The sequence below is a fragment of the Gallinula chloropus genome, assembly GCF_964237585.1.
Source record: "Gallinula chloropus genome assembly, chromosome: 10".
Taxonomy (NCBI): Eukaryota; Metazoa; Chordata; class Aves; order Gruiformes; family Rallidae; genus Gallinula; species Gallinula chloropus.
The window spans coordinates 3,383,704-3,411,115 of NC_140095.1; the positions used below are offsets into that span (position 1 = coordinate 3,383,704).

General features: G+C 36.0%; 1 protein-coding gene across 1 annotated transcript in view; it reads left to right on the forward strand.

Moving 5' to 3' along the window:
* The window catches only part of GABRA1 (gamma-aminobutyric acid type A receptor subunit alpha1), a gene marked incomplete at both ends in the record, with an annotated part of 39,972 nt that extends 21,425 nt beyond the window's left edge, over nt 1–18,547 (forward strand). The window contains 6 exons of the mRNA XM_084268923.1: nt 565–785; nt 2,438–2,520; nt 7,087–7,230; nt 11,913–12,065; nt 14,595–14,797; nt 18,239–18,547. Coding sequence (XP_084125049.1) covers nt 565–785; nt 2,438–2,520; nt 7,087–7,230; nt 11,913–12,065; nt 14,595–14,797; nt 18,239–18,547 — 1,113 coding nt within the window. The remainder of the gene's footprint in view (nt 1–564; nt 786–2,437; nt 2,521–7,086; nt 7,231–11,912; nt 12,066–14,594; nt 14,798–18,238) is intronic.
* Nucleotides 18,548–27,412: the final 8,865 nt, after the last annotated feature.

Genomic DNA, 27,412 nt, shown 5'->3' on the forward strand with positions numbered 1-27,412 from the left:
GGGCCAAAGCTCTCCGTGGGTTGTGCCCTTGGTAGTCTAATCCTTTGGCCCACTGAGCCACTCCAGTGGTCTCATAAATCAGACCACATAATCTCAGTGAACTTTTTGCAGATTGACTATGTTTACTAATGAGACACTTAGAGCTAAAGGCTCTAGTAAGACCCTGTCTCACCAGGCTTGTTTTCTTCTAAGAGACATATTTTCCCTGTGCTATGCATATTGGCTACATATATACAGCTTCAAATTACAGTTTTATGGAAGATGAAGGAAAAGTGAGAAAAGAGTGAATTATTTTGTTTCTACCATATAACTCAAATTGTTTTCTAACTCTTGATATACTACTCCCCTTAACATTTATTCTGTTGAACACAGTAATGATATTGTAACTGTTTGATAAATGGCTTTAGGTACTTTGTAAGTAATATAGAGAATAAATGTTCTGTTAATTACCGGTTTTGTTAATAGTCATCTTTCTTCCAGGGAGTGGTAAGAATATATTTTTCTAGTTCTCCCACTGCAACATATAACCTCATAAATGTTTCCCTTTTCCCTGAACTGATGTAGGAATACACTATTGATGTATTTTTCCGTCAAAGCTGGAAAGATGAGAGATTAAAATTCAAAGGACCTATGACTGTTCTCCGGCTAAATAATTTAATGGCAAGCAAAATTTGGACACCTGATACCTTTTTCCACAATGGAAAGAAGTCAGTGGCTCATAACATGACGATGCCAAATAAACTATTAAGAATTACAGAGGATGGGACATTGCTATACACAATGAGGTGAGCCCTAAAATATTATATCCTTCATTGAGTTTGACCATTTAAATTGTTAAAGCATCATATGTTTCCAAACAGGAAACAGGTTCCTTTTTGAGAATAATTTGATAATGTATAGTAACTATTTCCACAATAGGCCATGCAATGATTGACAAACAGGGGTATTTGCAGTTACCCCCACCCCCCAAGCTACTTTTACACTCCCTGGATGTGTCTTAATGGTTGATTTTAAAAAGGTATCTGTACTATTAGAAATCCATTAGTTTGCAGAGGACCTTAATTCGGAGTTGCTTTCAAGGATTCCATCAGCAAAGTACAATGAAGCCTGAAATTTTAATATAATCTAGAGTGCTAGATCCTGTGCAAGGGTCTTTAATCACTGGATCCTAGAGAAAGCAGAGTCTAAGAACTAGCAGAGGCACAAAAAATTTATTGCCTGTTCTTCCTATTTTTTTATGCTTAGGAATAGAGAGTGTGACAGTCTAAAAATAGACATTTCCTGCTCCATTTATAACAAGAAAAACTGTTCACTAAAGGATTAGGAACGTTAGGAGAAAAAATATTTTTGTTCTTGTACCACTCTTACTGCAAATACATTATTCTCCACATGGATAACTGAACTTCAGCTATCCAGTTGTCAGCAGAGGAGTTAAATCCTTTTGAAATAATGATGACACTCAGTCTTGGAAACACTCTGGATTAAAAGACTCAGAATTAAGCAATGGGAAAAAAAAAAAAAAGAAAAGGTATGTTTTCTCTGCAGAGCTACCCACCCCCATTTATGTCTCCTGTGGAGTGAAACAGGGTATGAAGTGATTCTGTTGACTCAAAGTCAAGATGGATAGTTTAGTATGTAGGTGAACACTGAGTCTTCATTTAAAAATTTTAAAGATGCTTTTAAAATTAGTGCAATTATTTGGAGAAAACAAAGTCTCCAGGCTTTTGGGATCCTGTCAAATATGTTCAATTTATACTGAAACATCTTTCAAGACTGCCTAGGCTGGGGTAGAATCTGCTTGGCTGGTAATTACACAAGTTGAGGTCAATTTCTCTTGCCTTCCTAAATGCTTGGCTGTTAGGGATGTAATACACAAAAACACTATCTTGGCAGCACATTGTTCATACATGTCTCTTTTTTTGACCATAACCATTTCTATTTGCTCACCTTAGCAAGTGCCTTAATGCAGTCTTCTGCCTGGTATTCAAGTATTACTGTTCATTCCTTGTTGGTGTGTGGTACATGACCATTTCTAGTCTATTTAATGCCTTTTATTGAGAAACAAGTTTGCACCCAAGCTTATAGCAATGAAATGATTTCAGCAAATGTCTAAGCATCCAGAGTGGGCTAATTTAACGAGGACAGCAAGAAAACGATTTCAGTTTCTAATAGATTTTAACCCTCACACCAAGTGGAAAGCCTGAACATGTCTCTGCTGTACAGTGAAACATGGCAGAAGGGGCAGAGCCAGTTGCACTGCTGTGTCTACACATGCCTGTCAGCATCCCAGCCAGGCAAGTCAGGTCCTGATCTAGCTGCTAATTAATCACATAAAAGATATTATGGTATACTTATGCTATGTGTCTTAATAGAATTCTATTTGCTGTTTCTATGAAACTAGAATAAATGTGTCCTTTTGCTCGTTAATCCGTTATAGATTGACTGTGAGAGCAGAATGTCCAATGCATTTAGAAGACTTTCCTATGGATGCACATGCTTGCCCCTTGAAATTTGGAAGCTGTAAGTTTATTTTAAATTGAGGTTTCTCCCTTTTTTGGACACTTTACAAAAATATTTTGCAACTGAGAAAACCTCAAGGTTTTATTCTTGTGTATTATTATCATGTTTTTTCTTATATATATATTGATATTTAATATAACAAAGCTACTCCATGCATCTTATACACCCTCGGTGTCATGCCTGGACATTCACAAAAAAGAAAAGTGACAGCGCTCTAACCATCTAGAGCAAGTAGTTTGTCATAGAAAATGTTGTTACTATTATAGTTACTTTATTTTAAGACCCAAAATCAATGTTAGAGAAAAGTAATATAGACCATGAATAACTGGTTTAGCTGAAAACAATGTTCCTACCAGAGTCTTGTCATAATTAGAATAAAATTTTTCCTAAGATGACAAAATATTCATGTTACAATCATGCAACATTTCTGGAAGTGAAAAATCTCACAAATGTCCAAAATCTCACAAATCTCAAACACTAGTAGCATTTGTAACCTTAGATTAGAGAACATACTGGACAAAATGTAATGTAATTGAAAGCAATGTAGTAACAGACAAAGCTTTCTGTTAATTGAGAATTTATGCTAAATTTTAATTTGAATAACAGCTGACCTGACCCTGATACTTTCAAACTTAGCTAAACATAATTTCTTTTTAAAAAGATAAATATAGTCCCCTTGAACTCTAAGTAAATATAATAATAAAAACTTGAAGATTTGTTTTACTCTGGTTGGTTCAACTCTAACATGGAAGGCAAGATGTGTGGCAGATGTAATAGTGTACAAATCGTTTCCTCAGTGGCTATTTTTTTCTAGTAGAAATGGGTCATTTCACTGATAATGGGTACTTAGTGGTTTGATCTATTTTAGAAGTCAACAAACAGACCACCCAAATCATTCTTCACATGTTGCTAGACAGTGTGATAATTTACTTTGGGCTGAATAGGTCTATGTTAACCATGAGATAACTGATATTTTGTCTTTAAAGCACTATTAGCCTCCTAGATAAGATTTAGAGAAAAAAAAGCTCATACAAACTTGGAGTATAACTGAAAAGAATAGTTTACTCCTTGAAGGTTAAGTTTTCCTGCAGCACTTCCAATAAATCTTTCCAAATCTGTGAAGAGTGGGGTGGAGGTTGGGGGAAGAGGGGGGAGTAGGAAGCTTTATTCCAGCTAGTACTAGGGCAAATAGTTGCAGTGGGTCCTTGATTCATAACAGGAGATCTGTGCACCTGTGATCCCAGTTAGAGCAGGAGTGGTTGTAGAACTGAATTTCTTTGGAAATGCACATTCAAGAGTTTACACAGACTGCATGCTGAACCTGGGTGGAGGGAAGGTTGTGTGTGAAACCTACTAATGCAAAGTTAAACCATCAACAGTTTGTGAGCAAGTGTGAAATACTGGAGTGAATTTTTATCAACTTGGTAAGACACCTCTCGTGCCACATCTGTTCACCACTGAGCCACAGCCTAAAGACCAGATTCTCCTAGCTTGAACAACAGTTCACATTTTTTCTGGCCACTGCATCCCAGACTAGTGTACTCAGTTCACAAAGGTCACAGTTTTCCAGATTACTACGGATCTTGCCTCCATTAAGTGATTAAGAAATGCAAAACTGTGACTGAAAGGGGATAGATAGTATGGTTTGAATACAACTCCAGAACCACACCATAAGGTAAAAACATGATAGTAAAGACATGCAAGTGTCTCTGCATATCTATGGGTCTATGTTCTCCTTTGTAACCTACCAAGAAAAAATTATAATACACAGAATTTTCTTAAATGAAAAAAACCCAAAACCAAACCAGTGACATTTCTGATTGAAAGACTGTTTCTTTTGTTAAAGTCAGAGGTAGTAACTGGCATTCCAAGCTCAGAGTGCAGGCATGGTCTGTCATATTTTACAGACTACTTTCATTATTTTTTTGTTTGACCATTAACTGACTATCATACCAGCTGTCTCAAACAGGACCTAGCAAAAGAAGTAACTCCAAATGGTGGGGATTCCCATGGGGGAAAAAACCAATCAAGGGATTTTCAGGGAAGGTTTGCATTCCCCTACTGAATTTAGGTCTGTGATGCTCATGGGGAGGAGCTCCTTCTGCAACATGGTTTTATTACAAACGCAGCATGGGAATTCACTTTCCAGAACAGGGTCTTAAAGCTGTGGCTCTCCCCTCCTTGTCATTAGATTATATGTTATAATTTTCAGATTACAGAATATCTGTCTCAATCTTTAGTTATTGATATAAATAGAAATATCTCCCACAGGAAAAATGGCTGGACCCAAATGGTATGAAATGATTCACCATTAAACAAAAAAAGAAGGCTTCCTATATTTAATTACCATTTTTTCAGTGGGAATCATATTTAAGCACATTTGGGACATTTCTATAAAACAACTAAGACAATTCATTAAAATCATCTTAATGAACTGAAATATTTACTGAAAAAGACTTCTAATTGTCATGAAAGCCATGATTTAAGTGCAGACTAGAATATTCCATTTAGTAGCTCCCCAAGGTAGTGTTTACCCAACTGTGTTTTGAATTAAATTGGATAAGAGTTTTTCCATGTCCTCCACTGTTACTCATCACTTGTTGGATCTGGATATTGAAGGAGTTGTACATCTCCTACAGACTCTGCCCCTACTGTAGAGGCTGATAAATGTTTGACCCAGCTCCAAAGCTGAAGTGATTTGCCAAAACAGCAGCTTAAGCTAGAGGTTATTCCAATGTAAATTCAATGTGACAAATGCTAAAGAGATTCTGGAACAACAGAAAGCCATATGTTAGGAAAACAAAAATGAGAAGGCAGATGCGCCCCTCAACTCTTACCATAAAAATCTGACTGTCAGTTTAAAACTACGGCCACACTGGAAAGCAGCAGTGACAGAAGCAAAAGGCTGGACTGTTGCTTATACAATATCTGAATTAGAAGCTGAAGATGGAAGCTAACCAGAACACCGAATCTGGCAGTTAGAGGGAAGGTCAAGCCCATTTCCAGCACTGATGGGTGTCCTTCCTTCCCTCTAACCCAACCCAGTGGTTCTCAGCGGCTTGGGAAATCAGTCCTCCCTCTTCCAAACTACTCTCACGCTCCAGAACAAGTAAAATGCTTGAAAATTAATCTTATTATTGCTATACTTTCTTTATGTGCCTGGGTTAGCAAACCAATTCTTGTACTTACTGTGGCCATTATTTTTAAGGTCAGAATTATTAAGATGAAGATTTGTTTTTACTGTTGATTCCAAAAATCTACGTATATATTCCAATGTTTGGGGAATATGAAGTCTGAGGGTAAAAGGACCATTCCATTTCAATAATGCTGGATCAAATCCCATGCAATTGATTTACCAGCAGACTACATCCAACACCACCTCTTCAATTACTGTTATCTCTTACACTGATAAAACAAAAATCACTAACTCACAAATGAGGTCAAGTGAATAAGATTCCTCCTTTTCCTTTCCTGCTTGCCAGTCCTGAAAAAAAGGGAAAAATCTCATCCTTTAGATAGGAGTCTAATATCATTTTAGATGATCTATCATGTCCCATGTGGCTTCCAGCTGCCTTTGGTGGGTGTAAGCTTTATGTAGGTTCTGATCACACATTCAGTCCCATACGTGTCTTGGATACTCTCAGGTGTGAAGAATGACACTAGATGCCTCTATGTAGACAACTAACTCCCACCCTAAGTGCTCAGAGCAAGAGCTGTCAGACTCCAGACTGTGTGAAATGACAGAAGAATTTTACAATATACTATATTTCTATATAATTTCATTCCTAAAATTACATGGATAACATATTAATAAAAGCACAGAACACCTGGCTAGCATATGTAGTACACTGCTGAATTATCTGTCGTGCTAGATCACTCAGGTTTGCAGATACAATAGTGTCTTTTGCTTTGTTCGAAATGCAAACTTCAGTGTGAGCATTTCCCCAAATAAATAAAGCAAAAAACCCCCAGATTATTAGTGACTTGAATTCACTCAAGCCTAGGCAGCCTCAGAAATGCCTGCTAGGCCTGTTTACAGCAAGGACAGTCATCCACATGGTGTACGGGAGATAAGCAGAAGGAAAGCTCTAGCCAGGCTGATGATAAGATCACTGAAGCCACTCTGAGGAGGACCTGTGTTTTTTAGTGGCCCAGACAACACCACATTATGAGTAACTGAAAATACCAGGGCTCATCTTTCTTGAAATTAGTTAAAGTTAGAAAAAGAGTTGAAGTTCTCACATCCCATGAAATTCCACTCTTGTGTCTGGTTACCCAGATTTTACATAGGTAGGGACGGTGTAAGGGAGAGAAAGAGTTTCATGCCATTCATGACCAACCTTAATCTAGCCTTACAGCAGACATTTAGCTAATCATCACACAGATAGACCTGTAAAATCAGTTTATATTTATCACAGGTAAAAATTTGCAGTAAGCCAGTTGTGGGTTTCTACAGATAAAGATAATTTAATATTCAAACTACTGCTTAAAACATTGCTCTTACAAAGCCATATGGCAGCAATAGAAGGTGTGAAGCTGAAATGCAATGTATTTCTTTTAAATTAGATGCTTATACCAGAGCAGAGGTTGTGTATGAATGGACACGGGAACCAGCAAGGTCAGTGGTTGTGGCTGAAGACGGCTCTCGATTGAACCAGTATGATCTGCTTGGACAAACTGTGGACTCTGGAATTGTTCAGTCCAGTACAGGTCTGTGAAAAAGGTGTTTTGGGAAGGGTCATATGCCAAAACATAACAGAGTGGGAGAAAAAACACAAAGACCACAGAGTGAGAGAGGTAAATAGCAATCTATGAGCTTCAGATTAGGAAAACATGACTCTGAAAAGACAACCTATCCTGTGATTGTTTTCCTACTTCAACTGGTGGTTAAAATATTTGAACAATTAAAAAGCTTCCTATAGTGACAGATCTAGCTAGAAAAAGCAGTCATTTACATTATAGAGAAGCACTCCTCATATCCTTATCCTATTATCTGCTTAATATAGAAGCTTAAAAAATCTTTTATAATAATATGAATCCTCAAAGATCAGATTCCTGGAGGCAGTGATGTAAGCTGCTAAAAGCAAGAATACAGTTTCTCAAGAAAGTATGTAGAAGAAAATATGCCATCAAATTAAAAACCATCTAGAACATCCAAACAGGATTTAGGTTCCTTAATGTTAGTACCAGCTTTAACTCCAAAACTTTTAATGAGATACAGAAATTCAGCTGACATGTATAGTATTATATACCTGTAAGTGTTGAAACTGGCTAAAAAGCTTTGCTTTTTCACTTTACAGTGTTTGTCTCAAGAGGGTGGGTTTTTTTCATTAATAATTCGGAAGAGGCACAAAGACTTAACTATAGAAATAACCTGAGCACTGGACATGAACAAGGGCTCAGTGTTGGCTAGATTGACTGTTCAATGGACCAAAAGCAGCACTGCATTAGGAGTAGTTACACTGCTTTGAATGTTCCCAGCATTGTGACTGAACTAGAGAAGGACACTTAAATCACGTAAACCAAACTTTCTAATGTGTCATTCATGAAGCCAATGAACATGTAAGGCAAAAGCAGTCAATTAAAGTTGAACCCTTTAGCTTACAAAACTATATTCATTTGTTCTACTAAGCCAATACAATTTCTCACAGTCAAAAGTTTCTAGTGGAAAAATATTCAGATTACTGCTTGGAAGCTTCTGTTTAGTTGATGTAATCTTAAAAGAAATGGAATGGCAGTAATAAGGACTTTGAATAAGAACAGGATCAACACAAGTGCCTCCATAAATTCACCACTTCCATTATTGAGTGTAGAGTCATGCGTCGCACAAGTGAAAAGGAGAAAACTCTTGGCCTGGCCACAGCTGGAAATGTTGCCATTGACTTTTGTAGAGCCAGTAATTCCAGCTGCCTTTTGCTAAAAAATCTATAGGATTTTTGAGGAACTGCAAGGATTTTGAGCCCTTTGCTCTTTCCGTTCTGAAGCTACTCACTCGGAGACACCTCGGCAACCTGTGTGCCTGCCCTTTGGCACTCATTGCCAGTTCTCCTCTTGCCCAATGCATTACAAGGGCAGCAGGATAATCAGAAGAGATTCATAAGCTTGGGAAAATAGCTAAACCAAATAGATAATACCAGATATAGTTCAGGATAATTAGATAGCAATGTACAAAGGACCCTATCAATTATTAAGGCAGGCAGATAATTTTTTTAACAGAACTAAAGCCAAACATAAAAAGTATAAAAATCCTTTATACATTTCCATAAAGAAAACAAACAAAAAAGTTTTTCTCATGAATTTCATAGTTTTGAATTCTGCCTCTTTGAAGAAACTCTTTACCATGCCTATCTATAAAGTTAAGTACAGCATAACTGATATTTGCTAAAATAAAGATCTTATTGTCTAGATGCAGAAAAAACATTACAAAGAATTAAACACAATGGTTATCCAAAGTAAAGAAAATTTTCAGTACCAAACTTGCTATCCTGTTTATGTGATAATAATATATGGTGGTGGAAGAAATAAAACTATTTCTTTCAAATTCAATGTCTCAAAGAAAAACTCCTGATTTGCTTTGGAAAGAACATTGCTTTGCCTTCCCCAAAATAATGTTGGGGATCAGAAGTGGTTAATAATCACTTTTCTCCCAGTCAGATACGTGGGCAGCTAGTCTCAACAGAATCCTTCAGCACATCTTCGTCCTCTGATAATCTCTGGTTTAAGATACGACATATATAAACATATCATTAAACCCCTCCCTGCTTTAAGAGTTGTGAGCAATGACTCATTTGACAAAAAGACAAAAGGAATTGAGGACAATCTTCACTGAAGATGCCTCAGCACCTTTATTACACTAGAAAATGAAGCTCTCATGCAGCTGATTCCATGGATTATTAGAAGAGTCTATAACATCTTGAGAAATTTTAAATGATATATATAGGTGTCTGTCTGGAATTTCAGACATGGATTTTCCAGGAATCTGAGTGTAATTGGGTTGCTCTACACATTCTCAAAAACTTCATTTTTTCTTTAATTTCTTTCTTTGCTAGTAGGCCATCTGCTATCCTTATTTCTGGATCTAGAACAAGATAACTATGAATACTGATTCTTTTATGACAAGAGAATCTTGAAAGACTAAAACTTTTTATAGCATAGTTATTCACGCTGGCAATGGAATGTGCAGGTACTACAGGCTTAAAAATAACATTCAGTGATCAAAATAGTAATTATTTTCCTTGCTGTTTTGCTTAAGTAGAGTCTCATACATTTTTTTATTTGTATGCAAAATTCCTGCCACTCTCCAACTACTGACTCATATCGACTCAGAGTTTAAAATTATCTTTTTTAAACCATCTTTTAGTACTTAAAGGTTTTGAGCAAGTTTCTATTAACATAGAATTGCTTTTCTAACTGAAAAACGTTGCTTTGCACCAAGAATCATCAGGCTTTATACTTACAATGGTATGTTTTTTCCTGATATTCTGTAAATCTACTGAGAGTATGCTGCTCTTAAGATTTTCTGCTGGGTTACATGGCATCAATAGTAAATGAGAAATACTTTGTATTAAATTAATGGCAAGGATAGCTTTACTTCCTAACCACAGTGATATAAAAAGTATTATTATAGCTAAAACTCAGTCCCCACCTCAAACCTCACATCTGATGTGATGCACAATGGTTTTTGGTGCTTACTTGATAAACTGGGTTTATTACAAATAGTAACTGTAGGCATTCTAGACCTGTGCTTTGCCTGATTCACTCCTCGAGGCATTACCTTTAGCTGACTTCTAGCTCAGACCTGCTGCAGTGCTTAAGAGATGAGAGTAATCCCTGTCTTGTTAATTGCCTTTATGCTTTGAATCTTGTTCTCATTTTCCAGAGGTTAAAAATACTTTGATAATTTAAGCAGCTAAATAAAGCTTCAGAGTACAGCGGTGTGTTCACTCTGTATTCTTAGCTTGCCATCTACAATCACTGAATTAATTCTGACATACCATTGTGAGCAATCTATATCTGATTGCATTAAAATAGCTTCCCACGTCATATTTTAGCAGATGAAATTAAATTATTGGCTCTTCTAGTCAGGGCTGGCACCCTTCATAAGATCATAATCTCTGATACAGAGGAAAAGAAGGTTGTTTCAGTGGAAGTTAACAAAAAGTGGGCAAAAGTCAGTCAGTGCCCACTATACTACTTCTGCCAGTCCTATTTCTGAAAGAAAGTTTCCCTTTCTTTACCTCCCAATTTATAACTGATTCTCTTCTCCCCTTTTGCTACTGGCTTTTGTACTGAAACATACCAGGAATATTGTCACATCTTATTTATAAGCTTTCCTGTTATACATTGAGCAAGATTGTTCGAATGAATGTTCTTCTAGACTCTGAATTAAAGAAAAGGGCATTTGACATGCTTGGTGCATAAGCAGTCAATGTCTAGACATAGTTTTTCAATCCAATTTAAGATTTTCCTCTACAAGAGCAACTTTATTTTCCAAATGCCTACATTTTAAAATAGAATAACAGTAATTTCACATGTCACCTCTAATCTAGACAAAGGTTTCCATTCAGTTACATGTCTACCTGTGTCTTTCCTAAGATAATGTTTATTGCATAAGAAGAATATATCTACTCGAAAAAAGGTCACAACAATAGGTTTTCCAATCTGTTCAGGATATACTGTTTTTCAAAATCTGTTTTCAATTATGTAAATAATGATTTGAAAATAAGGCATTATTTGGTGTGCTCTGGCAGACAAGGTTTATGGACAAATAAATACTTAAGATTCCTTTCAATTGCAATTAGAAAACCTGGCTCATACATTTTTGTTGCACTGAAAACGTTAGTGCTAATGAAAATATTCTGTTGTTCTTGCATTGTCCATTTACTTCAGTAGAGAATAATCATTTAGTAAAGTACTGAATTAACATAACAGGAACACTCAATATTCAGAGTACATAAAGCACAAACAGTGGTAATGCAGACACAATCACATCAACAGTTAAATCTTAAGCCTGGATTGACTAAAACACTTCTGAATGCCTGTCTTGATTTAGCCTTTATATGATATTTACATGTTTCCCAACTTCTAATGGAATAAGACCTTTCACAAAAGGCCTGAACAGTCACCAGTTAATGTAGACTTTCATTCACTGCTCAGCAGAGATTAAAAGATGCAAATTTAATTAGCATTTCCTAGAACTATGTAGTTTTGTATTATTAGTGGAACTTCAGAACCTGCTTTATGAAATGTTTTCTTCAAAGCTGACTCAATTTGATCTAAGGACTTTTTATTTTTTTTTAAATAGGGGTGAATATAATGAAAAATGTTTCCTATAAAGCTCTCTGATTTGTGTATTTATAAAGCTTTAATGTTCATGTTTTTCTTGCTTTTAGGAGAATATGTTGTTATGACTACACATTTTCATTTGAAGAGAAAGATTGGTTACTTTGTCATCCAGACTTACTTGCCATGCATCATGACAGTGATACTGTCACAGGTGTCCTTCTGGCTTAACAGAGAATCTGTTCCAGCCAGAACTGTATTTGGTAAGCAAGACCTATAAACTACTTGGAAATCATAAGCCAAATAGGCTTAAGAAATTTTATGGTAAAGCTAGCTGCATGATATTGGAGAACAGCATGAGGTGGGACAGAGCACAGCACACAAGAGTTGCTACTTTTCATTGCGAAGTTGTAGCAGAAGCTGATTTAAGATCCAAAGCTTTTAAACTGGTAGTAAAAATAGCCCTGAGAATATCTTAAGCAATATATTACAGCTCTGCTTTCCCAAAACAATAAGTATATGAATAAAACATTTCTGACAATGGCAATGACATTCAGGGTGAAGACTGTCAAAAAAGCTTTAATCAAGGAGTGTTGGTCATTTGACATCCTTAGGCCCCTTGAAAATTCTCATGGTAAAGATCCTTTCCATCGAGCCCTTTTGCAGGCTGCTGCTGAGGGTGTCCTGTTGCAATCTGTGGCAATTAACTGTACTCACAATGGTGGACAGATGCACTCACTGAATGCAGTAGAAAGACAATCTAGAGGACTAAGTTTATAGAGCTGTTCCCCTGTGTTTTAACTACTGCTTGCAAATGGCTATCTTAAAATGAGAAAAAAGCAAAAAGTAACAAAGAAAAATACAACTGAGGTTTCTGCTGTGGGGCCTACTCTTTTTTGTGACATTCAGGTGGGACACCTGAACACCTTTGGCAGAAGAACACACACTTGAGTCTGCTTTTACACTAGTTAACCTACACTGGGGCACTGCTGGAGCAGGATGCTGTGAGCCCTCCTGCTTTGCCAAAGAAAGTTCATCCATTTACACTGGACATATCAAAGCCAGAGAGTCACAAAGCCCAATGTTGAGAAGCAGACTCTGAAACTCTTTCTGAACAAGAGCTATTTTTGTTGACCTTTCCTGGCACTCTTCACAGCGGTGCTTCAGTTTCCCAGTGTCTCTGGAAATCAATCCCAACTTGCATTGCCTTAGACCTCATTAATCGAGCAGCAGCTTTCTGATGACATTCAGATGTGCATTTACAGAGGAATGGTTTAGACTACAGGATGATTACATTTGATTTACATAATATTGTTTAGATTATCATCTAAAATTAGTACTCAATTTTTATCAACTCCACTGAGAATTAACTTAGGACTTTTATGGGCCTCTATAGTCAAAACTACTGAACTTGTAAATATTTTACCACTTTTTGCACATGCCATTTAAAAAGAAATGTCAGATGATAAGTGTGGAATGCTATACTACATCATCCCCAGATGGAGAGCAAAATTTCTAGTGTCACAATTAATAATATAGAATATTGCTAAATGTTCAAGCTGCTGTCTTCAGAGGCTCAAGAACCAAAACATTTTTGAATGTTTTCCTTTTAGAAGACAGTTATTTAGTAAATAGTCCTGTATTTACTCCATCATTATGTATCAAATTGATTTTTTAATTTCTTAATGGCAGCAGAATATTTCTTACTGGCAGTGAATAATTTGCAGGAATGTATATAGAGACATGAACACAACACACATCTTTTAGTCCACTTACTACCACAGATAATAAGAATTACAAATCCTGTCTTGCTACTACAGAAGAGAAACAAGCTCACTAGTAATGAGACAAAGACAAGATAACTAGGTTGCCTTTCAGAGAAGAGAAATTGCTTCCTCATTAAGCACTAATAATTCAAGCTCTTTACACCAGCACATAAATACATTGTTCATTATTTGGCCTATTTTAGAGCACTGCACATTTTCACTAGCACTCGATACAGTGAAGATGAACTCGCAAGACACATTCAATACATGACATTGCAGTTGTCAAGGTAACTTGTGGACATGTGATTTGATGTAAATGTCTAGCCTGCACTTGCAGATTTTTTTTCAAGCAGCTGCAAGCAGAGCAAGTTCAATACAGTCCTGCTGGCTCTCCATGGTCAGTTAAAGGAAAAGGTTCACCAGCAGTGAGAAGCTCTGATATCAGAAATGCAACTTACATCATCATTGTTCTTAATAAATCCTTAACTATTTTTGGGACAACCTGTGAATCCATCAATTAAATGTAACGTCACATAAAGGTTAGTGATTTGAGTATACCTTTGAAGGAACACATACCAAATAAGCTGAAAACCCCATATTTTTTTTAGTTTTCTATGTAAATATCTTAGAACTGCTACAAGAATCAGAAAAAAATGCTAAATTGTTACATCTGTAGGACAGGTCACCGGGCATGAATAGGAACAACGATGATTCTCAAATACCAGGAAGCATAAAGTAATATCCAGCCCACACCTAATATTGTTTCCATTCCATCTTAAAAAAAATAAATTACTACAACAATGTTGAACAGCAAAGGCATTTTCAAGCTCAGTTGTTTTTAAGATCCCCCAAATTCCACAGAACTTGAAATCTGATACCCTGAAGTAGCAACTGAACTTGAGTGGGGACATTTCTAAGAATTAGGGGTGAAGACAAGGAAGACTTTCCTATCTGTTGTAAAAGTTGAGAAATTAAATACAAAATACGGCCCCTGGTCTAAAGACATTAAAACTGTTTGCTTTGCAGGAGTAACAACTGTCCTGACTATGACTACTCTGAGCATCAGTGCAAGGAATTCGCTCCCCAAGGTGGCCTATGCCACGGCAATGGATTGGTTCATCGCGGTGTGCTATGCCTTTGTGTTTTCTGCACTCATCGAGTTTGCAACAGTGAATTACTTCACCAAGAGAGGCTATGCATGGGATGGCAAAAGCGTTGTCCCTGAAAAGGTAACACCTCTTAATATCTATGCCAATACATCATACTGTGTCATACTTGGTCACTGTATGGGGTTTTTTTTTTTTAGCCCATTAGGAATTCCTATTGTTTAGAACAGGAAGTAAATATGCTAAAAGATTTCCTCATGTATTTGCACACAGCATTTCTATATCTAAACAATGATTACTTAGACATTGAGTACCTGAATACTACTTCTGCTGGATGATATTTGATACTATTAATAATTAAAAATTTTCCTGAGCTTTTGACTTGTACTGAGTTTAAGGAAGATAAATGTGTACTTTTTTTAAAGGAAAGCAATTAATTTTCTAGTGTTTAAGCAAGAGAAAATGTAGATGCCTTAGTATAAACATAGGGGGAAAAAATACCTTGTGGTTATTTTATTTGACAGTTTCTAAATTACATTGCTCTCCCACATGAACTTCAAGAGGACTGCACTGTCATCACAACCAAATAAGCCACCGCAGGACTTTTTCTTTCACTTTTTTGCCTTCTATCATTTCCCTATTTTAAAAAAAATAGAAAAATATTTTTACACCTTAGTCTACAGTTGAAATTCACTTGTTTTAGATGAAGCATTGACAGTTGTATTGGGAGAGTGCAACCCTCATGCATATCTCCCTAAATGCAACAGAGATGCATTACACTCCCTTTGTTCTGAGATCAGACCCCATCTGTGCATCACAGGTGCATCAAGAAATTGTTGAGGACGTTTATGGGATGAAAGAGAAAATTCCCCATTTCCTATGAGTTATGATGTCAGCTGCTTCTGTAAGGAAGCTCATTTGGTTGGGGTTTTTTTTGAGAAATCTTGAAAGAGAGTTTTAACTTGTCTAATTGGTTATTATGAACATTCACAGACTAGAGAGTCAGCAAAATATAATAAATATTTGGAGGAACAGATGGTACTCATTGGTACGTGAATATATGTGTTTAATTCAGGAGTGTATGCCTATATATAATTTGTATTTTTTTGCTATTTTAGTTGCATAAGTGACAAAACAGAAATAAAATTAGGACACTTACACAATGACAACTAATACAGAATTATTGTAGAACAAATGAGTGAAGTAAAACATACTTACAGTAATGAGCTGCACAACTGCCAATGAATATTGAATTTTCAGTCACTGATGATACTTAAATTGAAAATCATTTGAATCTTTGTTGTGCTCCTATCTTCTTCGTATCTGTTGTAAAAAATGGGCTTTATTAATGAAACAAAATCCTTAAATGTTAATTATTGCCTTGTTAATATATCTTACCTTGTAACATAGTTATTATAATCAGTTATTTAATTTGTTTCCAAAAAAATTACATTTTCAGAAAACCCCACACTGATATAAACACAATAGTCAAACAGTATTTAAAATGTGGGAGGATTTATGGCTTTGCATTCCTCAACAGGTGAGGATCTTTCTGTATCATTTGATAAAAGTCAACAAAGGCATACCAGTAGAGTGCATTATCAGCAGACGTAAGGAAAGAAAAGCAATGCAAACTAACAGTGAACAGAGCATCACAGCTTAATAAAATTTAGAGCTCTAATCAGCTGTCATCCTACTTTTTCATGAAGTTGAATTTGACATGAAGTATTGAGACACTGACTGCTGTCAGGACTTTCTGTGGGTCAGATTTCTCATGACTTTTAAATCTATAAAATGGGTCTCCTCTGAGATTTCTGTGAAGTGGTTCTTTGTCTTCTGGATTTATTCCTGCTCGCTAGACTATCTGGCTGAGAAGGAAACAGGACTGGCTTCGTACTCGGCAAGCACGTGAGAAGCCTTCCTGCTGAGGAGGAAAAGAATGGGCAGACAACTAAAAAAACACTGACATCTTTTTTTTCCTCCCAGTGTTGTTTTCTAACCTGTTTGCTCCTCCTATTCAGCAGAAATATTTAGAATATTTAGAACAATTTGAAGTGTTTCTTAGCCTCAAGCTAAGCTGACTACTATTGTCCTGAACTAAAGACCATCTACATCAGAGTCACGATGTGAATCCCTTTTCCTACTTAAGTAGCAGTGCTATAACCTTTCAGCCTTTGTTTCCTTGCTGCATGAGGTACCAAGCCTTGCTTTGACAAGCACCTCAGCACTTGCTCTGATGCTTTTGCAGCTCCCCTTACATTCCCAAGTGCCTGTCTGCTCCCCGTAATGTTCACCTACCTACCCGGTGGTCTACCCAGCTATTAATCTATATCTGCCTTGCCAAAAAGTATTGCAACTACTTTTAAAAGTATTACCTCTGTGGGACAGCTGCTTCATGAAAACAGAATTAAATTTGCTGTCTTGTGAAATGATATAATAGATCACATTCTGATGATACTGTCCCTTTAGTCATATCATTGTTTCTCTCTCCACACCCCCCCACCCCCGCCCTAGAAGATGAACCTGCTAATATTTGCTATTCTTTAGTGGCAAATACTGCCTAAAGAGTTTCCAAGCTCTTGGGAGTCTTTAGTTACCCTTTCCCCCCCCCATAATCAGAAGAACTTGGAGAAAAAATTTGCTTTTCTTTACCCCTCCCTTAACAACTCAGTACATCTCCTATGTTTATCCTTATACAGTGGCTGGATGAAGGACTGTCTATAACAGGAAGAGTTGAATTCCAACTGGTAACCCCAGAAGTCAAAAATTAACTTTTTCTTACAAGTAGATGGCAAAAGTAGAGTACTAGAAAAAAAAAAGGACCAAGGGAAAAAATCCTAGATATTGTTTCTGATCAATAAGTTCTCCTCCACTGAAAGATTTTCAATACATTCTTTCTTTAGAAATATAGGCAGGTGGATGCAAAAATCATACAGCTATTTAAGCCCCTGTGTGTGGAATGACATTTAGCCATTATGATCCAACTGCATTCAAACAAACAAACAAAAAATAATTCCATAATGCAAGTGCTCTTGGTGTGAACGGTCAACTTGGCATTTTATTAATTAATCCACTCTTAGTGCATGGTCACATTATATTTTTACTGTATACTTTTATGTATGAACTGTATTACAATGCATCCTATGACATTATTTGTCTTAATACCAAAAAGCTATGTTAAGAAATTCAGTGTCCTGTAAAGGTTTTGTCCCGGTCAAGGAGCACAGTTGATTAAGACAATATTGAATTATGAGTGTTTTGTCACCCTTGGTTTCCATGAAAGGTAATGGTGGTCAGCGAGCCTCACTACCTGTGTAAGTCCTCACTGTAGTTTATCCATCATTGAATTTGGTTTAGCTAATACAGGCAACACAGATGGATGATTTTGTCTTTGCCTTCACCGAAATATTCTGCATGAGTCATGTATCCAGCCACTAACTTCTTTCTTACAGCTTTTTACTATTTGTGATATAAATGAAATGAATTGAAAAATGTTATTGTGCTTTTTCATAATCTAATCTATTGAGAACATAGTGAGAGTAAAACATCTTCTTCTTTCTTCAGCCAAAGAAAGTGAAGGATCCTCTCATTAAGAAAAATAACACGTACACAGCTGCAGCCACGAGCTACACCCCTAATATTGCAAGGGACCCTGGGCTGGCAACCATTGCTAAAAGTGCAACGATTGAGCCCAAAGAAGTTAAGCCAGAAACAAAACCTGCAGAACCCAAGAAAACTTTTAACAGCGTCAGTAAAATTGATCGACTATCAAGAATAGCCTTCCCTTTGCTTTTTGGAATCTTTAATTTAGTCTATTGGGCTACATATTTAAACCGGGAGCCCCAGTTAAAAGCTCCAACTCCACATCAATAACCTCATTTATTCATATAGTTCTGTTTTGTCTTTTGCTCTGGGAATCGCTTCCCATTTTCACATACAGTAATTCCCATTTGCTTCATTGCCTCTGTCTTAAAGAAAATAAAGGTTTCTTTATTTAACAAAAGATAAACTATATCTGTATATTTAAAAAAAAAACTGTGCACAAGGGAGAGAACAATGTAAGCGATTCTGAAAATGGGAAAGAAAGAATTGTAGAGTAATAAAAAGGAAACCATTTATAGATAGCTTATACTGAACATCCCCAAAAGGTATTGTATATGTACACAAAAAAAAAGATATTTTTATTCAAAGGATTTTGGGGAGTGGGAAAATATTCTTTATGATGTTCCTGAAACACTTTACCGTACCATTTAGTGAACCACTGTTTATAATCTTTTCCGAATATAAAGCTTTCCATTTGCTGAATCCCACAAGATGTTATTTTCCTAATCCCTTTTCTATAGTCCAAACTACCTGAATTATGATATTAAATGGTCTTTAAAGAGAAATCTACTCTCTCTAGGTACAGTTTGTCACTGTATAGCACACAAGATCTAACGGTAACAAATGCTTTAACCTGCTGTCTTACTGCAGTCTTACTCTAAGCATTAAGTTGTCACTAGACTAGATTTAAAACAAACTGCACAATCAAGTGCAGATCCCCAGGCCCCCTGTCTCACCTGTGTAATCCAAACAATTCCTGGATGCTTTTACAGATAGCTTTTATTCATCACTATGTTTTAGAGAGTTTAAAAATATTAACAAAAATCCAACAATTTTTGCAAGTCTAGATACGTTGAATGTATTCTTTTATAAAATGATACATTAAAAAGAAGCTTTAGACTGGGATTTATGGATAGCAGAAAGACAAAATATAGTATTTAAATAATATATGTAAATATGCAGCATGAGATTGTACATTTTTTTACTTTTTTAAAGTTGTGTTCTTAAAACGTTGTGTAGGATTCACCTCTTAGCTCTTAATATGTTGTTAAATGCTCAATAAAACATATTTAGAGCCTGAATAAAAACTAACAAAAGAGAGTGGTACTGGAAAGCCTAAAAAAATTAGTACACAGAAAGTGCTTGGAATTAATTCCATTTGTAAAGTGGTTAAGTGTACAGTAGCTTGCAATTTGACAATGTCATCCAATGTATACTATTAGATTAATGACTGGTCTGCTCAGGTCATGCATAAATACTAAAGTATGGGATTATATTTGGTAGATAAAAATGGTGAAATATTTGTTAAGACAGAAGTTCATCTGTATATTACTGCTATATTTGCTGATACATAACTGTTACAATAAGTGATGTAATATATGTAGCATTAAATAAAAAATCATACATAAAAGAATGTACAGGAAAATAGATTTTATTGAGTAAACTTACTACATTTCATTTTTACTGTAGCAATATATTTGTAGGAACAATATGTAAGGGCTTTAAATACAAGATGTCCATTTTGCAGGTATTGTGTGCTCCCTTTAAAAAAATTCTAGTATCATTACTGCTGATTCTCAGAAATAAAATTCCAGATAAAGATTTTTCAGAGAGATGGGAAGAATGGTGGATATTTGCAAGCATCAATTCAAAAACCCATAACACACAGTATTGAATGAATTTGCTAAACAAACCTTCAGAGAAACAGATACTGAGAGCAAAATTTCATAGGGAATGTTTTCTAAACTCTTAATAAATAAAAAGATGACATTATCTACAAAAGGAAATAGTTAATGTCTTATTTAGCAAAGTTTTTATTTATTTTATTTTTTAAAATAATGCTTCATTGTCTAACGTTTAGTCCTGTCTGAACTTGATAAGTTATCTGATTGGAGCTTATTAAAAAGGGGATGTCTCATCTTCTGGTATCATGTGTAGATATATGTATAGAAAAAAATAAACTATGGCTCTTTAACTTCTGTGTACTTGTTTATCTTGTTATTTTTGGCGTTAATCTAGTGTGTTCATTTAGGGCATTTTATCTTTCTAGCAACTCATAGCTACCTTTTGGTCTGCATTTTGCACATTAGATGTGAATATTACTTAACTAGTCTGCTTTTCGCTATGCAATGATTGCATTATATCACCTCTTAGTTAGTCTATGCCAATAGTATTATACTGTATAAACTCGATTGCACAGTTTATCAAAGACAAGGTATTCTCTATGTAGCTTTTTTACAATGCTTTGCTAAACCATGTAATAATAGTAAGTCTTCCTTGAAAATAACGATACACTCTTATAGAGGACAGTTTCTGTTTACTCCTGGGATAATTTTAAAAAGATGACTTTGAATGTTTATTGCACCTCAGTGCAGTGATGTGGCAATAAAACCTAAATCTAATAGAGGTTGTTTATGGCAGAAGCATGTATTGCTTTACAGAGTTTAGCAAAAGCTCTTTATTTTATGTCAGACTGTAATTCTATTATAATAATAAAGATAAAAATGTTCAATAATGAAAGTGAATGTTTTACTTTGGTTTTTTTTAGTTACTGCCTTTTATGACACATTGCTTGATAAACTGCTATTCATTCAAAACCTTCATTTCTGTGGCTATAGTAATGAACGCAGTTTTAATAGATGTAATTTTCTGCTCAGTGTTTTCCCAAGACAAATAAAACAACAGAAGTGTTTCTGAAATCTGATTTGACATTCAGTAAAGCAATTAAATGAATCAGATGAACAATCGTTAAGATTTAGCACCACAACAATGAATATGATCTAGGGTAAGAGCAGAGTAGAATTCCCAGGTAAAATGGCAGAGAAACCAGGGAGTGAGAGTAAATATATGGGTTATTTATGTTCTAGATTTCACTGTTTAAACTAATGCACAGACCTAAGAAATACTGTTAGAAGAGAACTTTAGGTTGTGTAAAATAATATTGCTTATTTAATGAGTTGTAGGGATAGCATTCAACCAACCATATGCACAGCTTGAAAATTTTAATTCTCAACTCTTCATTCTTTCCTGCACAGAAAAATACAGACACAAAAAGTCATCATGTGCAGCCCTCAAATCTTCCTGGAAAAGATCCTGGAAAGCAAGTCTCGTGCCCTTATCTAGGAAGGGATAACCAATTGCTGGCATACAATTTTAGAGGATCCAAAGCAGGAAAGGCTGATTGAGATAAACATATACACACATACAACTATATTCATAGTGTTCTTAAGCATGAGTCCTATCCAAGGATTCATCAAAATGGAAGGAAAGATTTTGTTAATACAGGCTCGGATTCTATTAACTCATCATGCTTTCCCCTATTTGGAATGAGTAATGTTGTCTGAATCCTATTCCTCACCTTCTACTACTTGCTCCACAGAAATGAATCCCTGTGAAACCCACACAGGGTTTTCTGGAGGAGTGTTGTAAAGAAAGTGGCAAGTGACAGTGTTTGAACACCCACCTTGTGTGTTCACATGCCAGATGCAGAGCATACATGGGGATTCTCACATCTCCTTTGTCACTGCTCAGACTTTTACACAGAATTTTACTTGAGTCAAATGACTGAAAATGTCTAGATGCAACAGGATTTGACTCAGAGAAAAACATATAGCACTATTTAGCCTAACAGAGTGGAAGAACAGCCTCATCAGATAACAGATTCACAGTCACCAGACAGTCCAGCATGACACCCTGGGATGGCATTGCTGTGTCTGCTCTGATATTACATCTAGGGAGGAAAATCCTCCAGCTGTTCTTGAATTGTCCCTAGAAGCTAGTGCAGGACTTTCTTAATGGCCCAGAACTTCTTTTACAACACTGATGACTTTCTTAATGATATTCTTTTTCTGGACTATGTGAGAAATTAAAAAAATTATTTCCTTTTTCTCTCTAACTCCTCCTATTTTTCACCAATATGATAAACAATAAAAGCTTATGAAACACCCTAATGGCTGGAAAATGGGGCACACATGCTTCAGGAAGCAAACGATAACAGAACCTCTTTCAGCCTGTGCTTTGTATCTGAATGACTGTCCAAATAAATTAGTGTGACTGGAGAAAGTCGAACTTTTTCTTAGAGGCTGTAGAAATATCAGTCATACTTTGGAAGATAAAAAGTCAAAGTCTCTTCAGACTTTCTATAGCAGATCCACAGAAGAAAAAAAACCCCTCCTGCTCTGCATAAACATGACATAGCTTAAATAAAAATGTGTTTGCAGTCTTAGCACATGAATTTTTCAAGTGAAGTGTATTATCAGCTTGTCAAGCTGTTGCTGTCATGTTACATCTGATTACAAACTACGTCAAATACAACAAGAGAGGTAAAAGCCTTGAAACAACAAGTTTCTACAGGCTTGTTCACTCTGGCTATAGGCTCATCCAAAGCCGCAGGATGAGTTCAGAGCCGCTGATAAACTTATTGCATTCAACTGCTTTAGGGCTTCTGAAGATGTTCTGAGTAGATTTTGCATTTGCAGAACAGTTGTTACACACATCTCAGCCAAAGACCAGAGACACTTCCCTGTAGAAAGATAAACTGACCAACAAAGGGCATTGTTTTTCTGAATATTCTGTCAAGGGATGAAATACCTATTTCCTGAGCTCTTTCTCCAAAGAAGAACATTTGAATGCAAACAGATATGGTGAATTTCTTTCCAAATGCCCTTGTTTAGGAAATATTCGTCTCGGGTTGTACAAGCCTAAGGATCTGAACCAGGTCTAAGATGCTAAAATTTGCTTGGAAGTGGCTGCCCAGGATGTATTTTTTGCTACATAATTTCATATTCATACACAATCTGCTTAATACTAGATCACTGAAGTACCTCAGAAGAAAAAAAATAATGTAGCTATGGCATTAATGCAAATTTCTTTATAGAATCCCACATATTTAGAGGACCTATTCCATTACTGCCCATGGCAGCAGAACCACACTTCTAAACAAATGGTTTGTAAGCTTCTAGGTTTGCTCTCAATTGTAATGACATTTGTTAATGAAACAAATTTACCACATGGATATGAGAATTTCCAGAAAAAAAAAAGAGCAGAAAATCTTGTATGGTCATCTAAAGCAAACAAACAAAAGAACCCAACTAGAGAAGCTACTATAAAAAGGTCTTTCTCAAAGTAAATTACTTTTTAATGAAACAGCTTACAAGATCAGAAAACTGGATTTCAGCCAGTCATCTTCTAAATGAATACACCTTTTGGGTAAGACAAAAAGCCAGTAGATGTCACAGTAAAATTTCTGCCAATTGTTAGCACCCACTGAAGGGATATAAATTTAAAAAAGAAAAATAGCATTTTTCAATTAAATATAATCAACTAAATGAAGAGACTGTCTCCTATTTGGACAAAATTGTTAATTTCAATAGCTTCAGAAGGTGTTTTAGACAGGGCTTTTGCTTTGATGTTGTTTTTCTACAAAAGCCCATGAAATTCAACTTTAGTTTTCATCTTTTTGTGGTTACAGCAGGTATGAAGAGGTGAGGGACACAGTTCTCAAAGGTAATGATGCATGTATCAGGAAATAACAGCGTACAGGTCTTAGAAAAAAATGTAGTTTTAATATGGGAATGTAGAATGTTTTTCTAACTACACTTGATGACCAGCTAAGCCTCATGGACAAGATAAATAATACCAGATTTGTGTAAAACTTCGTGGACTTGATAGGATTTTATTTCTTCATTTATGAGATAGATCAATAAAACTTCAAAGAAAATTACTACATACAGCTATCCAGAAAACAATACCTACTGTCAATCAATCTGCTGATTTTTGCACATTTCTATCATCTCTTCCCTATCTTGCCTCACCACAGTGCTTTATTCATAAAGAACTGGGCTAATTTAGACTGAGGAAAATAAGGCCTTGGGTCATTAGGGCCTTTACAAGCCTTTGACTACACTCTCTGCTATCATCTGTGGGAAGACCAAGAACTTATAAATGAAGTAACTAGACCAACACATCCCATTACTGTTTAAAAGGACAGGGGAGCATTAACAGCATAATATATGTACTGATGTCATGTGTAGTTGGCTGCAGAAATGGAATTTTCACACCTGTGTGCACTTCTCTTACATCCACATGTCATCTCCTTCCACAAAAGATAGCCCAGAGAAGCTGAATCCTTTTGCATTTCCATGTGATACTTCCAGAGGGTCCCAACCATGAGCACCCTAGCAGCTTTGTAAGAAGGCATAGAAGTTGTGCTTTGGTCATTGAGTTACTGATTCTCAATGGTTATGTTCACTTGAAAGTGACTCAGACCTAGGCCTTCTTTTCCAACAAAGATGGCAGGGCTGAAAATATCTGCTTCCATCAGTTTTTGAATGGAAAGAGATGGATAAACACAGATTCACATCTCTGAAAAAGAAGCCCTGCTTATATTCACACGGCTGCAAAAGCTTTTCTTCATTATAAAACAGACCTTGACATTTATATTGAGGGTTGTCATAGATCTGCATGGGGCCATTGATCAGACAAATGAGAGACACAAATTAATTATTATCTTCCTGTATTAAGCCTTATTAGTGGCTGTAGATACAACAGTTCAAGTAACTCAATTCTGTGAAGTATTTGTCATATTATTCTAGAACTGACATAATTTATCTTTCAATACAACTTTTTTTCCTAAATATCTTCCTTGGTTAATTGCAAAGTAAAAGATGTAAAGAGCCATAATATTAATTCTGTTACAGCATTTGGTTCAAAGGGAGTAAGCTAGTTTCAAGAAATATGACCATATACCTAAAGAAAAGTGGTTTAATCTGGCTACTGCAAGAGCTGAATGGAAAGAAGTCTATAAATAAACATGATTCATTTATTTATAAATGTCTAGAGATAAGAAATAATAATTCTCCAGTGTAGCACAAGCTGACGTATTTATTACTAAACATAGTGTACTTAACAACAAGAGTTGTAAGACAACAGGCTGTTTTACTACTGCCTCTTAATGGGAATTACATGAATAATGAGTCTCGGGAGGCACTTACCAGTGATAAAGGTAAATATTGGCTCTAAAATATGTCAGACAAGCTATTATACCTCTGTATTGCAAGCAAACTACACAGATTATTAGCTATTATTTTGTTTTATTATATCTAGTATTTAATAGCTGTGAATGCATGTTTTAAAGATAAAAAGACTGATGATATTGGAAGGTATGGTCAGTGCAAATGGCAAATCATCATCCATTTCTCTTCACATCATAGCTGTGGCTGGATGGCATGCATCACTAAAGTAAAGCAAACTGGCTTCAAGGTCAGCACAGTGAAGAACCTTCAACAGAAACCAACACAGTAGAAACTGAACTGTAATGCATCATGCACCCAGTCCTAGATCAAAAATATATCTTGTTTCTACTATCACTAGTTTCTGTATAGTAACAGAGGAGAACTTGCCTGAGATTTCAGCTATGCTACTTAAGGCAATAGGCAGAGTGCCAGAACTTTGTATGGTTAGAATGGACATGCTGTCCTCATCAGAATGCACGGAGAAAGATAAGGACACAAACTTTGCCTATACAACACCAGAAGGAAATGAAAGCAAAAAGGCTGTACAGTCAGAGGTGAATTTTCTAATTAAATGTGCTCTGTGTTAATTTGACAATTTCCACAGTTAAACTCATGTGTTTCAGAAAGGCCAAGAAACCTTAACATTGAAGGTACACTGAGATCACCTTTCTTTCGAAGAAATTTTCAGGGGTGAAAGAAAGGGCAGACCAGTCCACAACTTGTTGGTAACTGTAAGTAAAGACTCAATGCCTGTAATTTAGGAAGCTGGTCATCTAAATATAACCTTCTACTTCTGCTCAAAAGAAAAATATTTACCATAGCCATATTATCATAACTTGGGTGATATAATCCAATGGTTTAGCTATGATAAAACTCTCCAAGTACCTAAACTACTGGGTCTTTTTCTGAGTGAATGTGGAGAGGTTGCTTTTGCTATGATTACATGGTGATACTGATCTGCTTACAAATGCTCTGAACTCATGTTTCCCTCTTTAAATGAATGAAGGCTAAGAGGAAGAATTATCTTGCAGTTCACTGGGTTTGAGGAAGTCAGACAGGGGTCCTCTTTGTTCTCCCAGACATCTTGTGTGACCCTTAGATCCTGGTGAGAAAAAGAAGTCACATATCAGCTAGGTAATGCTAATAACAGCAATTAGAATCTATAGTGAGCGACTGGGACTTCTCAGCAATGACTGTGGTACAAGAGGTAAGAGGCAAATAGAAAAAATGAGGAAAAGATGGAACTCTCACTGTAGTGATGGTTATGTTCATGTATATTAGAAGTCTCAACAAGGGAATGTGCTTTTGATAGCCAAAGGTCTAGCCAGTATTAGACAAAAGAGTACATGGGTATTATGGCTAAAGCAGTTTTAAGAGAATTTTAACTAAAACTAGAGTATGTTTTATGATTTTTTTCATCCCAGCATGTTTCTAAAAAATAAAAATCTAAGTTTTCTGAGATAAACAGTTCTCACAACTTACGAAATTCTTAGCAGAAGTCTAAAAGATGTTAAAACCTACTGTGGGTTGTGCATTTACAGATACACTCCCTCTGTTGCAGGAGATTTTTTTTCATAAAGAAAGATTCCTAAGTTTCAATATCCTGCGGTGACTGATTCTAAAGAACTGTCTCAACTCCTTTTACTCATGAAGTTGTCACTTCTGATGTCCCAGAAATCACCAGGCTGACTTACATTTCTTCTGCCACTCATACCACTGCTGGCCAGCACAGTGCACTAGGTCAAGACCCACAGTTGTAAAGATACACCAAGATGAAGAAAATCAATTTTGGAGCCCAAAAGGCAAAACTACTGATGCAGAAGATTACTAAATACAACCAGTTGCCTTGTGGCATTTGAATCTTCCATGGAGGATACCATAAGGCTGCTGTTCAGCAAGTATC